At 37.7% G+C, this 15,491-nt stretch overlaps 1 protein-coding gene across 6 annotated transcripts in view; it reads right to left on the reverse strand.

Moving 5' to 3' along the window:
- Positions 1-15,491, reverse strand: part of L3MBTL3 (L3MBTL histone methyl-lysine binding protein 3) — a 78,221-nt gene that overhangs the window by 40,649 nt on the left and 22,081 nt on the right. For all 6 annotated transcript variants that reach the window (XM_014874231.2, XM_088161825.1, XM_088161824.1 and 3 more), the window contains exons 3-10: positions 14,909-15,020; positions 12,584-12,743; positions 11,450-11,588; positions 10,026-10,110; positions 7,782-7,873; positions 5,193-5,297; positions 3,725-3,860; positions 236-327 (exon numbers count right to left, since the gene is read on the reverse strand). In XM_014874231.2, the coding sequence (XP_014729717.2) occupies positions 236-327; positions 3,725-3,860; positions 5,193-5,297; positions 7,782-7,873; positions 10,026-10,110; positions 11,450-11,588; positions 12,584-12,743; positions 14,909-15,020 (921 nt within the window). The remainder of the gene's footprint in view (positions 1-235; positions 328-3,724; positions 3,861-5,192; positions 5,298-7,781; positions 7,874-10,025; positions 10,111-11,449; positions 11,589-12,583; positions 12,744-14,908; positions 15,021-15,491) is intronic.

Genomic DNA, 15,491 nt, shown 5'->3' on the forward strand with positions numbered 1-15,491 from the left:
ATCTTTAATTTAAGAATGTACTGGAAGTTTTAACAGAGACGTAGAAAAGTAATGAATTGGAACTGCAGAGGTTAGCTGCAGTGGAGAATGTTAGAATGTTAGAATTAATTTTGCTGTAAACACTTTTGTTTTAAATTTCAGGACTCAAGTCTGCCACCACTGAAATGTGCTGAGTCTCTACCACACACAAGCATGCTCACAGCTTGTTACAAATTAGTAACAAGTGAGTACTTACTGCATTCTGGTTTTCAAACAGTGATTTAGGAGCAGCTTGAGCCTTGCATGCCTTTAAGTAGGAGGGCCAGCTGAATTCTTCTTCCTTATATCCTAAAAGAGGGTTGTAAAAGAAGGGCAAGAAATGATAGGTATGAGACACAGAGCACATGTATCAGTATGAGACCAATTTTATGCTTCTATCTTCTTCCCTTTGAACGAACATCTCCAAGGAGCACAGGCTACAGGTCAGCTCTTTGTCTCTCCCCTAGAAAACCTCACCTTACCACCACCCATCTGCCTCACAGGTACCACCTAACATCCCTGTGTTGGTCTCACTGACACACACACAGAACCAACAAGTGTTCTCCAGCTGCTTTTTAGTCTGTTGCTTCTATCTCAGGATCAGAAAACAATCTATAGATCCCAAAGCTCTTACCACTATGCCAGTCAGTCAAAGCAAAAAAAAAAAAATTAAAAAAAAAAATCCCTCCTCCTCCAGACTTCACCATATTACATCATCAGGCTATCACTAATACAGCATCATCACTACTAGCTTTAAAACAACCCCCCTAGGTTCAAAACAGTTGCTTGCAATCAATGTCTCGGGATCCCTTCTCAATTCACAGTGTAAACTGTCCCCTGCATTGACTTTACACATTTTTTATTCCGTGTATACAACACTTGAAAAGAAATCTGTATTTCTGTTAATGTTTAGTTTCTTAGGGGAAAAATACAAATAATTCATAATATATTGAACTGTATAAAATAATCTACAAAAAACCATTTGTAGCTCTAATCTAAATAACAATGCTAGGACTTGGAAGCAAATGGCTTTCCTTCTTCATTTCTCTGCTATGTAGAAACATCTCTTTTAGTCAATATTACAATTCAGTAAAGCAAGACCAAAACCACAACAAATTTCAGTGAGTGACTGCCTTTACTGAAATGTGTCACCTCTTAACTACTTGAAGCATTACTCAAATATACCAGAGACAACTGCTTTGTTTAACCTGAGATTCTCATACTATCCTAGGAACCGCAAGTTTAAAACCCTTTTCCTTCACCTTCTTAGCATAGTGCTTTCTCACTTTTCATTTTAAATAGTAGTACACATAAATTAACCTGCAAGTCCAAACAAAAATACTTTCCTTATACTCCAACTGCCTCTTGTCTTGATACACTACAGCTGTAGATAATTTGAAACCCTTTTTAAAGCAATACAGTATTTAGGCTTTTCATTTTCTCTTTGTAATTCTAAAGAGAATTCAAACCTAACTCCGAGTTCACAGCAGACAATAAAAAACTCACACCTACTGCATGAGTGATGGAATCAGTTACTGGGACTAAGACAAAGCCCATGGAAAAAAAAGTTGTTTTAGTAGACTGTGAACAGTTTCAGGGCAGTGTGGGTTTTCCTATCACCAAGTGACAAAGGGAGATCTTAAGCTCCTAACTCATCTCTCATAACAACACCAAAGGTCAGTTTGATTTATTCACTGCAGATATAGATCAGTCAATGCAATTTTTACATCACATGTAAATCCATTGTACATGTACATCCATTCTCTTGCTGCAGATTTTGTCTGTGTGAGATTAAAAAAGTGGCCTCCTCTACACAAAAAGAACACTGTCCTGAATGCCATTTTTTTAATCTTCTGTGAAACTCAGTTTGATTTTGCCTCTTCACTCTCCTTTACCTGCTGGAAGGCCCAGCAACAGCTGCCTGTTGCCTCTGCCACTGTGGGGGTAGGACACATCCCATCACAAGACCTGTCCTGCCCAGCTGCACTAAGAGTTACCCACCCTTTCCATTTTAATAAACATGGATAGAAATATATTACAGAAAACATCTGGAATAATCTTCTTCCTGTCTCATGTCCCTCACTCCCCACCCCCTGCCTTCCCTCAAGACAGAGCACCAGGTTCCAAACTGCCTAAGGTTTCCACCATGGAAATTTTACTAATGCAAAACTGAGATCTTCTCTGGGATGATATTTTATGTAAATACTGTCTCCTACGTTATAACTCTCTCTGGCTTTAGCATCTGTAAAATTTGCAATAGGCACTATAGAAATCATTAATAAAATGTCATACCACAACAAAATATAACCAATCTGTCCAACCCAATTAAAATAGAATCTACAACTGGCATATTATCCTTCTCCTTGGAAAAGAAGAACCTCACAAAGTTCTTCCAGAAGCAATCATTCATGGTTAACAAAAGCTTTCTAAACCAGGCATGTAAGATGTAAAAGGTGACAAATCCTCATTATTGATACAAAACTTACTAAGCACACTGTAATAACTCAGGAACACTGTAACTGGGAACTACCCATTTGCTACACACAAGTTATTACATTAGGAAAGGCCAACCTTCTAAAAAATTCTAATTTATGTTCAAGAAGTTGCTATTTCTACGCAGCCAGTTATGAAGAACTATGTTCCAAACACAGAGCATTCCTGCCCTGTAGCCAAAGTGGAGCTTGCAGAGCACTCAGAAGGGCAGCTCTTGCTTCTCAAGGCTCACCCAAAGAAAAGCCAACCTCACACACACTGGCAGGCCCCTTGCCTCCACACTTCAAGAGGCTTTACTCTCACTTTCCACACCTGAGCCTTGGCATTCACAGTTTTATAATTCTCTGCAAGCACACCCTCTTGAATCTGTGCACTCCTCATTTTCCAGCCCTTCTAAATCACATTATACTACCCTCACTGTGTATGCCAAAATGGCACATTCATTTATTTCTTTCCAGACTTCAGGACTTGCTCCCTTCATCCCCACATATTCCCTCCATATTCCAAAAGGACTGCATCTATCTATTTTTTTATTTTTCTATTTATCCATGGTACAATTCAGTGCAGGTGCCCTTCAATTGCCAAAACAAGTTACACAACGTGAAATGGAATTAATTAGGCAAGTAAATTACACACATTGCAATACCTATATACCATTTACATAATCCATGAACAAATTACACCTTCAGGCTTGCAATCTTTTTCTCCCTATCGATCTGTTAATTCCTCTTTTTGTCTCTATTTCAGACTTAATCTTTGTGGAAAGAACACAGTCTTTATTAGCCTGTACCAACAAATTTACAATAACAGTGATCACGATGCAGTAGCAAAAATGTAGTAAGACTTTCCACTAAAGGATCCTCAGCTGCCTGTGAGACCTCAGTCGAAGCATGTATGTCATCAGTATGCTGCCATTTTCCTTGCAATAAGCTGGGGTCTACATTTGCTGCTCAATTTTTTTCCTAAAGCCTTATGAATGATTCTTATGGCCCATTTTGTTTTCATGGTTTCTCTGAATTTCCACTAAATAAAAGGGGCATACTTTTGAATATGAAATTTTAGGCAACACTTAGTGTTTAATTTGCCATTTTCAAATACTCTTGACTAAATGAACTAAACCATTTCTGCCAAAAAAACCTCCAAAACACAGCATTACACAGGTACTCTTGATCTCAGAACTGTCTAAGACACACAAATTCAAACTAAACAATACCTTTAGGTGGATGAAGCTTGTGACCTGTTTTTTCACACCATCCAACAGGATGAATATCTGAAGAATCAGCATTCACCCAGAAATCGTAACAATCTGGGTATCCATCAAAATGCAGTCTTATTCTGTAGCCACAAACCTAAAAGCAAGAATTGAAAACATACAACACTATGTTTTAAAGTCTTTGCCCTACACATAATCACTTCCATTCAATATTATGCACAATAACTGTATGTTTTCAGTCAGCTTTTTACTTCTGCACAATCCAGCACTGGATGAATAAATTCATTTGATAAAAAGGAGAGAATTAAAGGCACTGCTATTCTCAGTCTGAGTGCCTCCTATTCTGGACAAAAGAATTTAACTAAAAGCTGGCTATTGCCAGTAGTGTTCAAAACCTTGAAAATGGTTCAACCTAGCATCAGAGTAAAACATAAGCTCTACAGAAAAGCATGAATACATCTGATACAACCGAGGACAAAGTGCAGATAATGAGGTTCTCAAGTTATGCTGATTAACTGATATGCAATGGAGCAGTGAACAATAAGTATGTTCAAAAGGCTCTCCAGAGAGATACTGAAAACTGTTTAAGTAAAGATGAGAAGTCAGTGGAGATATTCCCCAGAACTTCATTATTCCATGAAGTAATAAGTCAACCACTGAGATGAGGAGAAAAACAGGACACAATACTCTCTCCACACAGAAGTTCTCCACATCTCCCTGAGTGCCAAATGCCCTAAATTTATTGCAGTCATCAGTGAAAATCTCAACATCAACCCTATTTTATATTTTATTTGTAGTCTGACATAACTTCCAGTTTCCTCATTTAATTCACAAATTAAATCCAAAAATCCATGAAAACTAAGCAAAAATTAAAGTAAGGTATGTTTAAAAGATATACAAAATATGCCTAAGAAGCAGGTTCTCTATTGAAAGCAAAGAAGGTGTTCATCAGAAAAACTATTTCATGAACCACAGCAAAAAGAAAAACTGGGTTTATATTTTATGTTAACTTGCATAGGTTGCCAATACAGGCGATTTCTGGGGCCATCAGCCTGAAAAGTTGAAGCACAACAGCAACACAAGAAACTTTTAGGTATTTGTATCAGTGAATGCAGCTGCAAATACTATCAAACTTCTATAAAACTGCTATGTATCGGTTATCATGCTTCTTTTCTATTTATTTTATCTTTTAAATACAAACTACAGGATTACAGATAAAACCACACATCATCCTACTAGTCTAATCATGTTTTCTGTAGCTGTGTATGTTAAATATATGTAATGCTGCAATGACATTAGATATATTCTTTACCTGTCTGTCAGGCAGAAATAATACAGCATTATTAATTTAAAAACCATCTTCCTACATATAGTTTCTGCCCGCCTGTCAGATAAGAGTGAGGGTTTTCAGCTGCTGCTGTTTCATTTCAGTCTCTACTCTAACCCCACATTGTGGCTGCTTGCTTACCTCAGCCACCGTGAGAACACAGTAGATCGACTGGTGCTCAGGATCCACACCCTCCAGCTTCATCCCGACCTTGAATCCATTCTTGTTGTATGGGAACGACTGATACTGCAATGGAGAAGAACAGCTTCAATACTTCTGAAAGTATACCAGGGAAAGACACAGTAACTTTAAAAGGAACACAGCAATGATTATATGTTATTCATATTTCTGAAGGAACTAATAGATCACTAAGTTTTGTGTTTTCAGAAACATAGAGAGGAAAGGAGAAATTGATGATTGTTTGAAAAACACATTGATACAAGAAACGTGAGAGTATGTAAGAAAATTAGGAAGAATTAGCAAAAGAGTCAAGGGAAAGAAGATGATATCATTTGTCTTCAACTTTTTTCACTCATTGTCAATAAAACATCTTAGCAATTTAATTATTTAGTTTTCAGCCTGTACAGTGATACTGACACCTTCCTGGTGGATATCATTCCTATAACAATCACAACAATGGCTGTTTTGCCTTTTCAGTTCCACATCTCAGGCCATGAAAGATGAACTGAAAGGCAGAAATATTGAACATCGTTTGTATGTAGAGGTAGCCTATTTGCTGTCCTTCATATGCTGAGTCCAGACTATGTAGTCTCCCAGGAGAATTCCTACACCACAGGAATATGACTACCCTTACATCGCATTACAAAGAAGCCATAAGAATATCTTTCAAAAAACAGAAAGTGAAAATGAGGCTAAGCAGGATGGATCAACCATCTTTTCAACCAGCAGGCATCATCATCCCTCTGTTAAAGAAGAAGGAAGGTAGCAGATATTAAGGTTAAATTGAAGAAAAGATCAGAAAAAAAAGTAACCAAAACTTACTGTGGAAGACAGTTTTCCACAGGCTACCAAATTCACAGCCAGACAGTTTTATGTCCCAAATGGTTACATAAAAAAAAAACAAACACAGGAGAAACATCTTAAATGTTCCCTTTTCCTTCTGTTTGTGTCTAAGAGACATGCTCCCAAGTCAACTGCAGTACCTCTGCAGCCAAAGGGAAGAGAAGGGTACGAAAAGAAATACTCAGAGAGATATCACCTACTTGGAAGGAAGGAAAACTTTATGAGACACAGCTTAGAAATCACTCTAAGGTCTAAGTACCAGGAAATGGCAAGGCCCCTCCATTATCCTGACCATTCCTAACTAAGGGTACGAAACAACACAGTGAAAAGTACTGCTTCTGAAATTGTAAAAGGAAAAGAAAAAAAGAGTAATTCTCAAAATTACTTGTTCATCGGTAAAATTGCTTGTTCATCTGTAAAATGGAGAAACATTACCTGGCCAATTCTGAGTGTTATTAAGAATTCACTTTCTGCTACAGGCTTTAAATACTGAGCACTAAATCAAGCATTACTCAGGGGCTAAAGACTTTGAAAGAAAATACTAAATTAAGATGCACTGGATGAGAAAGGTACAACGTGGAGGAAACATCACATAACTCCAGACTTTAGCACTGTGTGCAGTGCCCTGCAAAGCCTGGGTACTACTGTGGCATTTCATGGACCTTCAGGCAGGCAGAGCAATGATTCTTGCAAATCTACCCTCCCACTAGGACACTCTTTATCCTGATTGTTTTGTTGCTGATTTTTGAACCAGTATACAGCAGAGGGGGACACAACTGAAGATAGTCAGGGGACTGTTGTTCTTGCACCTACAAATCTATGGATTCTGTACACCTAAATCCCAGTTCTTCACTTTTTGAACTCAATAGTGACTAAATCACCAATTAAAGATCAGCATCACATGCAAGTGTAAGCTGAAAAGCGAATTCCCACTGAGAAGATTTAATAGCTGAAATATGAAGCATACAGAGATAAATGGGTGCAAGAAACAGACTACAAGTAAGAACAAGTAAGAATCATGTAAAAAAGTAAGGTATAGCATGAGTACAGCAGCTAAGACACATTCACATGTTTCACTAGGTTTTGCAAGGGAAGATAACAGCATGGAAATCTTGTGGATTTGGATACAGAGCTCTCTTCCAAGCAAGAGAGATGGCAGTAATGAAAGCACTGAAATGACAAAGACTACCATAGCAGGCAAAGGACAAGCAAGACATGATGATGTGACATCCAATCAGATGATAGGCAAAAGGAGAACAAGACAAAGTAACATCTGATGTCACAAAATATAATGTCAGCAGAAGCTGAAGAAAAGACAGGCAATATAATCAAAGGAACAAGACAAAAGATGACCTTTGTCATCTTTGTCACCTTTCTAAACATATTTAAAGAAAATGATATGGCATGAAAAAGTGTGGGTATGTATCATATTTTTTTGCTTCAGAGACTAGAAGGAACGGCTAGAACTGCAGATTTTGGAAGAGCTTCTGCTTTCTGCAATCTGATTTGACAGCATTCATCTGCAACAACAGAGTTCTCTGAAAAAACAGAGATAATTGCTTTCATAATTGCTGACAGACACAGCATTATTTTCATCATGCAGGTTTTCCCAAGAAAAGCATAAAATCTTCAAATTATTTTTGTTTATTGATTCCCTAGAAATCGCATGGTCTTAGGTGATTGACTGACTTAAATTTCAGGTCATACCTCTTTAAAAAGCTTAGTAGGTACTGCAATGGCCCTTTCTTCCTCCAGATAGGATGCCCAACACCATGCTTGCCTTCCTTTAGAGGGTACATCTACAAAGAAGTATAAAACAGTGAAATAACTCTGTAACTGTTAACATCTCAAGGAAAAAAATCCACAAGTTTATAATATTCATATATTTACGTTTTATGAAATGCGCTCACAGTGTTGTTTAGAATTTATTTCAGAAAAAGGAGAAGTTCTGTAGGTTGAAAGGCACCAGGAACATGAAGGTTCATGAAGGTTCCTGCTTTGTCCAGAAACACTTCTAGCAGTTCAAACCTTGACTAGTAACAAGAAAAAGCTCCTTCAGGTGACAAGAACACTTACAAAGTCTTGCTCCAATGCTTTTTTCTTTATTGCTCCTAAGAAGCATTAAGATATACAATTTGCAAATGTGAAAAAAGATGAGTTCAAATCACAAAATAGCTCAGTATTTTAAGGGGTTTCTTTTTCCTCCATGTCCTTCTTTTAGTGGAAAGCATTTTCAACTGGATACTGCTCATAGTAAGTTTTTTAATCATGGTTGAAATACCCAATTCTTTAACAGTATTCAGAATGTTTCTCACCTATTCCATCACTTTGTAGTTTGATGGTTTTGGGTAGAAAGGCAGTGATTTAACAGTATTTTCTGCAAGCCTTCAGAACTGTCACCAGTGCTTTTTCTCCTCAGGATGTCATTAGCATATGACAGAAACCTCCAGTTTCAGGTTTGTTCACGCAGTATGAACATGTGCATAGTAATTGCAATATTGCTTACAGTCCATCTTAATAATGGCTACAGTCACACAGTTTTCAGGCCTTGAAAATAAGGCACTACCTGCATTAGCAATAGCCAGGAACTTCAAGAACAGATGGCCTGGAGGCTGCCCACGTATGTATCTACTTTCATACACCTCTACTCTGGCTCTACTGATCTCCACCTAAAATGCCTCCTCTGCACGGGCAGCTTAGGATTTCAGACCACAAGCTTATACTGTCAGAAGGATTCATTACAGTCCACATTGTGATTCTGGCTTGATCCAAACTGTGGGCTACTCACAGGAAAAATAAATCCTTTAAGTAACAGTGTGGCTTAGCATTTTTATGATTAAAACATGAACCATAACAATAATGATGCCAAACTCTCCTGAAGAAAGCTGATGATGTAACCAAAAGACAATAAATTTCAGAGTGATAGTGATCACTCTGCACTATTAGACCACGTTCATTTTATTCGGGATTTACCCAGTTTTTATCTATTCCATTAAATAAATTATTTGTGCTAGGTTCTGAATACAAATTGGTCTTTTATACTAGTTTATACTTTTATACTGATGTTTTCCCAAATAAAAATAAAAAACCCCAAAAGAAGAAATTGGTAAATCATTCTGTCAGTGGGCAGCAGTGATTTCCACAGAGCATCGGTTTTGTGCATGCTTTTTATCTCTTCAGCCTTAGAAGCAACTGTAGAAACATTTCAGGAGTGATTCTGTTTTGGGAAGGGGATCTTTCATAACTTTTACTGTTGCATCTTCAACCAGTAGTTCATCTGCCTGGTGTACATCAGAGCTAATTGGAGGTCTGTGTTGATTAGTGGCCTGGAAACCTCTGCTAATGTCTCCCCATCTACCATAAGAAGCACTCTGGAGGGCAAGATGCAGGTCTGTGGTTGGTGTACCACTGAGGTATAATAGCAGCCGATTCCACAATTCTTCCTAAAACTATCTATCATACAAATAGCTCGAAAGAACAGCACTCATTTAAAATATGTTTTATTATGTTGCTTGATGCAGTATATGTCCCTTTGGATTGATTATAGCAATTATTCCTAAACAGTTCCATAAATGTGTCTATTTCCAGCACATAATGAAGATGCAAAACTGATCCCCAAGGAAACAAAAGTAAACTTTCACTTCTACTTGATACATGCCTTTCAACATCTGGGAACTCAATCGAGCTGATTCCCTCTAATACTGGCTCTATTTAGAGTGTGAAAAGGAAAAACCAAAAATGCACATTAGCTGCATTTACACTCACTATATCCTCTCCTATGCTGCCTTAAAATTTAATTGCTGTAAATAACACTGTCACTGTCTTTTTACAGTACTGAAAAAATTCAATAGAGAATACAAATCTGTGAAACAATCCTGGCAATTCACAAGAAGACACAGATATTACCTGAATAATTGATGGCTGAGATTTTTGTTTCATAATCTAACTTACTTTGTTTCAAAACTGTTATCTCCCCTTTTCTTTTTCTCCTCGCTCTCTGTGAGACTCTCAAGATCCTTCCTTCAGGTTTGTCCTCCTAAATCAGAAAAAAACCCAAAAACAACAACAAAAAAGAGTACAGTAGTCTCATTAGCTTAGAAGTCTAGTACGATAAAAGTTGAGATACTGAAGTTTAAACTGTGACTTCATCTAAACGGCTGTTGACCCAGCTCTTTCCTACCTCAAACAAACGTGCAGATGTCTAATAGAAGCAAAGTGAGCCAGCAGTGACAAATCACAGCAAACACAGTGAAAATGGCAGGCAGAAGGACGCTCACCACTTGGCACTCAGCCAGCCAGCCTTGCCTGACCCAGACACAGATCAGAAAGCCTTCAGCAGACCTCGCTGAGACATGGTAAATAACAGTATCTTTGGTATGTTCATGCTTCCAAAATAATTTGAAGGAAAACCTCTCACAGCTTTACTCTGGTTTGTTGGGTTTTTTTGGTTTTTTGGTTTTTTTCCAAATGTACAATTGCTTTATTAAATACAAAACTGCACTGATTGTTTTAGTTTTTTTCAATGTTTTTGTATTAACAATTTTGTCAGCACCTGAGCAAATGAGCAGAGTAAATACTCATCTGGGAGGGCAGATGCATCCAGACAATGAATCCCCTGACTTTTGTCTAAGATACTGTTATACAGAGAGCTGCAAATTCCCTCCTGACAACTCTAGTGTCTTCAGACTTCTGACAATTCAGTGGTTGCAGAACTCTACCCTTCTCCCTGAAAACTGTGCTACCCTCAGTACTGTCCCAGCTACTGGGAACAAAACACATATTACAAGAAAACAAACATTATGGGAAGGTACTGTGGTAAACTTTTTCTAAACTGAAGAATAAATCCAAAAGGGAAAAAACCAAAAAGTGCCCCAAAGCAAATTACACTGCAACACAAAAGCAAAACAAATTTTTGGCTATGATTTTTAAAGGCAAATTACACTCAGAAAATCCCAAGTATTCCCTTCTTAACTGTAGTGTAGCTTTCTTTGTAAATAAATTAGTGGTCTATAGTTATTTATTCATGTCCAGAATGACAAAGTAACAGGGTTGTTAGGAAATATGTATTCCTGTTTTTCCATGCTGAAGACATGGCAAGTCTACGTTAGCATAATTTTTCCTTTAAATTCTTTTTGTTCTGTTCTTAAAAAAGCAGGGAAAAGAGACAAAAACCAGCTTTTATCAATTCACTGTCAATAATTACAATTTACTGCTGAGGCATAATTAAATTGGCAAACAAACCAACTACTTATTATGGTTCTGACAGAGTGATGAAGTCTCTTCTCTTTGTGGACTGATGGAGCTACTAACATTGCAATACAAGGCAAAACTCCCACCCAAATACTTGCAGGAATGGGTTTATGATGCATACTAACAATTTCATCAGGATTCTCCTTCTTCTCCCCATTATCCCGGGACTCTTCTTTGAGAGGTACTTTTGCTTTTCTTTTCCGAATGCCTTTAGAATCATCTTCCCCATTGCATTCCATGCTGGGATTTTCCTCCTTTGGTTCTCTATCACAGGAGTAACACAATGACACAAAGCCAATATTATTTCACTTCTCATATTCATAAAACAAGTTAAAAAGCAAGTAAATGTGTGGGTCCCATAGTATTATACCAAATATATTCTTAGAAATACTACTGAAAATTAAGTCTGTCAAAAGAATTAATCTGAGAGACACACAATAGCAACTGTAAAAGGAAAGCTGTCAGCTTATGCTGAACAAGTTTTACATGTTTTAAACAGTGTTTTTTTCATGTACCATCAAGTCTCCCGGAGAAGCAAACTGTGAAATGTTTAGGACTGCAGGGCAGTTTAGAGAGAGGAAGGCAAAGGTAATGGTTAAGTCTGACAAATCCAGTTGGAGAAAGCTGGTACGTGACTGTACAAATTGCTAAACAAGAAACCAGAACAGAAAACTTTGAAGCAATTAGCTAAAAATGAAGGAAAATGTACAAAATCATAAATGTTTAAAACTGCCATAATGTAGCAATATGCAATACAGAACGGACACACTAACACAAACATGCTTTTACGATGAGATGAAATGCACTAGCTGAAAAAAAAGGAACTGAGAAACTGCAGTATGCTCATGTTTTCACTCACTGTCAGCTATAAAACAGCTCTTGCACTTAATTATAATTAACTTACCACCCCAACCATCTCATTACTGATTATCTTAATTCCAACGACTGAAACAGGGTGGGAGTCTGACACTGATTCATGCATCCCATAGACTGTTTTACTGCTTGCATCTGACAGCAGAACACAGCACACCGAGTAAAAAAGACTGCCTTCAATGTCAGTGTTAGACAAAACCAAATGTGTTAAGGCTTTTACACAAAAAAAAAAAACAGTGAAAGAACATTATAAACCAATGGTGACACTGAAACTTGTCTGCTTAATACCTCCCTCTGCCCCACCATGAACATTTTATCCCACCACTTCACTCTCGTGCTGCATTTATGCCAAATTCTTTGTTTCTATGCTTTATTATAGCACCTACTTGTTTTTTACTTGCTGGGCACATTTCTGGCTGCAAAATTTCCCTTCAGGAACAAATTCTTCTATGGTACCATAGCGGTAACAGTTTTCACAGAAAACAAGTCCATCCACTTTTGCAGTTTCCTTCAACCTTGTGGGGATCCCTGTCTTTTCTGAAAAGGCTGCACAATGACAAAAGTTAACTTCACTTAGGCAGAGGTGATACATTCCCAAACATCCTTGGCAGGCTTTGCCAAGCAAACAGAAAAACATCAGCCACACCACTCTTGTCGGAATGAAGAACTAGGAGTTAGTGTTTGTATGAGGTCCAGATTGCTGACAAGCAAAGTCAGGCTTTCACATTGCAACAGGAGAGAGGAACCCACTATTCTATGGTTCTGTCACAGCTTGATGTGGCTACTTGTGGAAGGACTGAATTTTGTGACAGGCACTGACTGCCTACAGAGTCATCACCACCCAGAATCCACGACCTCATCTCTTGGTGATGTGCCTATACCTAAAACTGGGAGAAAAGGGCTGGGGGGAGTGATCTTTCATTAGGTGAAATTATTTCTGGAAGCAAATCGCTGACTACAGTCTGCAGTCTCTAGCAGCACCTACTGCTCAACCTGCCTGAGGTTCACCCGAAGTGAAACATCACTCAGCTTGCAACAAAGCAATCTTCAAATACTAAGTTACTCACTGATCCTAAGCTGCAATTTCTTCACAACAGGCAAAGAGCCTAGGAGAGGCCATATCTAGGAGAGAATGCAGTTACTTTCCCTCACAAGCAAGTATGAAACACTGTCAAGTACTCTAGAACAGGTTGTTGTCTTTGTACCTCCCCAAAAAGCAAATTTTAAGTCACAAACTATTTATGTTGCTTAAGCACTGCACTGTCTTTGAAAGCAGAGTCAAATGAACTCTTGCATGCAGGCTATCTCCCTCAGAAGAATATATAATATATGTTATATTTATACACCAGCATCACAAGTGGCTCAAAACAACCATTTCTTCTCCCAATGGAAAATTTTAGCAGTGTTTTTACTTTTGGGGAGCACTAAATTAATCAAGGACACTGTAAGGTAGTAGCAGAATGCTTACTTGATACGTTTATATGTCCATAAACAGAGTTCAATTCAGTAGAAACACAATTTTTTGTTTGGGTTTGTCAGACTGGAGGGGATGCAGTTGTGTGCCTTGCTGCTGGTACCTGATCTCTCAGTCTAAGCAGAGAACCTGTTGTGCTACTACACGGGCACAGTGCTGCTACTCCCATCACAGCTTTGAAACTTGAATTAACCATCACTGCCGTGCTACAGAACGCATCAACTGTGGTCTGAAGCTTCCGACCTCAGGGAGCCCCGAGCCACTTTCCTACCAGTGTTAATGTCCCACACGACAATTATGATCTAATGGAGAGAGAGCAGCTAAGGAAAGCTCTCACTGACTTCTAGTGCTTATAGGGATGATTATGAAACAAAAACTGTGAAGTCTGCTTTTCAAAGGACTTATAGAATGCATATTTTAAAAGAAAGCTAATAAAATGTAGTACTAACAAGGAAAAAAACTAGGTAGTTGTAAATAATCACAAAACCAGTTGTGATATTCTCTTTCATGCTACTCCATCATTACTGGAGTCAGTGTAAAAAGATTGCAGTAATTTATGACCACGTAAAGCAACTTTCCTTGAACAAAACAGGTGTTTCTTACTTCAGTATTTTAATTCCAGGAAACGCTTTATCTGGTAGATAGATACTACAACTCTTAGAATTTCACCATTCGAGATAAACATTAACTGTTTACTACACACTGCTTTTAATGCTGCAAAAAAGCACAGTCAGCAGGAATAAGGCACTTATGGGGGTACACACTGCACATCTAACACTGACATCAGTGGTGGCAGCTGTGCTGACCATACCAAGGCAGTTTGCAGTGCACAAATGAACTCTAGGCAGCTAGCAAAGTCTGAAGAATCAGCTCAACAAAAAATTTCAATAATTTAAAATTTTAAATTCTCATTAGTTAAAAGAAATTTATTATTTTGCAAATTAAATAGAGGGAAAATACCAATTCTAAATTTAGAGAAAAGGAAGGAAGGAAATGGTGGCTGTAATAGAACTTTAAATGTTTAACAGTGGAATTATTTCCTTCCAACTTGAAATAAATTTATTTTCATACTAATTTACATCCCAAGAAATGGGTTACTTCATCAGAGATACTCTGTCCATTAAAGCAAGTAAGTTGTTTTGTTTTTTTTTTATTTTGGAGGAAAGTTTCAAGGAAAGCTGATACATTAAAAAAACTACACTCTACCACATAAAATGTTTACTGCTTCTTAACTGACCTTCTTGAGCAGTTGGAACCATCCAGGTTGTGGTAGCAGTTGCCTTTTTAACACTTTCCATCTCAGTTTCATCTGTAATTACTTCCAGGGCTCCAAATTCATTGACTCTAAACTGTAAGAGAAAACAAATGGCATAGAGCATAGTAAAAATTTACCAGAAGTATCTTCTATTCAATACAGTTTTTACATGGTGTCCTCACCACATTGCCTATTTTCTATGTGTTTCTGCTTATCCTCATGGAATTCAAAACAAGCCATTCTTGTTTCTATCAAGCCAAATGTGAATTCATTTTGATATCTATAAATATTAATTTGCAACAGATACTGATACAGATGTCTCCAATACCCAACTTACACACACATATAAAAAAAAGAAAATCAGTAACAGAAATTCATGGGAACATCCCCATACCATATGTTTTTCACTGCCAGCAAAATAACACACTCCAGACACTGAGTATTCTTTCTGAGGACAAGGGAGCCGAATAACATAACACACCAAATGCTTCACAGAGTACAGAAATTTCAGCATCCCCTGAAAACACAGTACTTCTCCACTATAAAGTGCACATAAACAAACATC

The sequence above is a fragment of the Sturnus vulgaris genome, chromosome 3, assembly GCF_052056855.1.
Source record: "Sturnus vulgaris isolate bStuVul1 chromosome 3, bStuVul1.hap1, whole genome shotgun sequence".
In the NCBI taxonomy this organism is placed as follows: Eukaryota; Metazoa; Chordata; class Aves; order Passeriformes; family Sturnidae; genus Sturnus; species Sturnus vulgaris.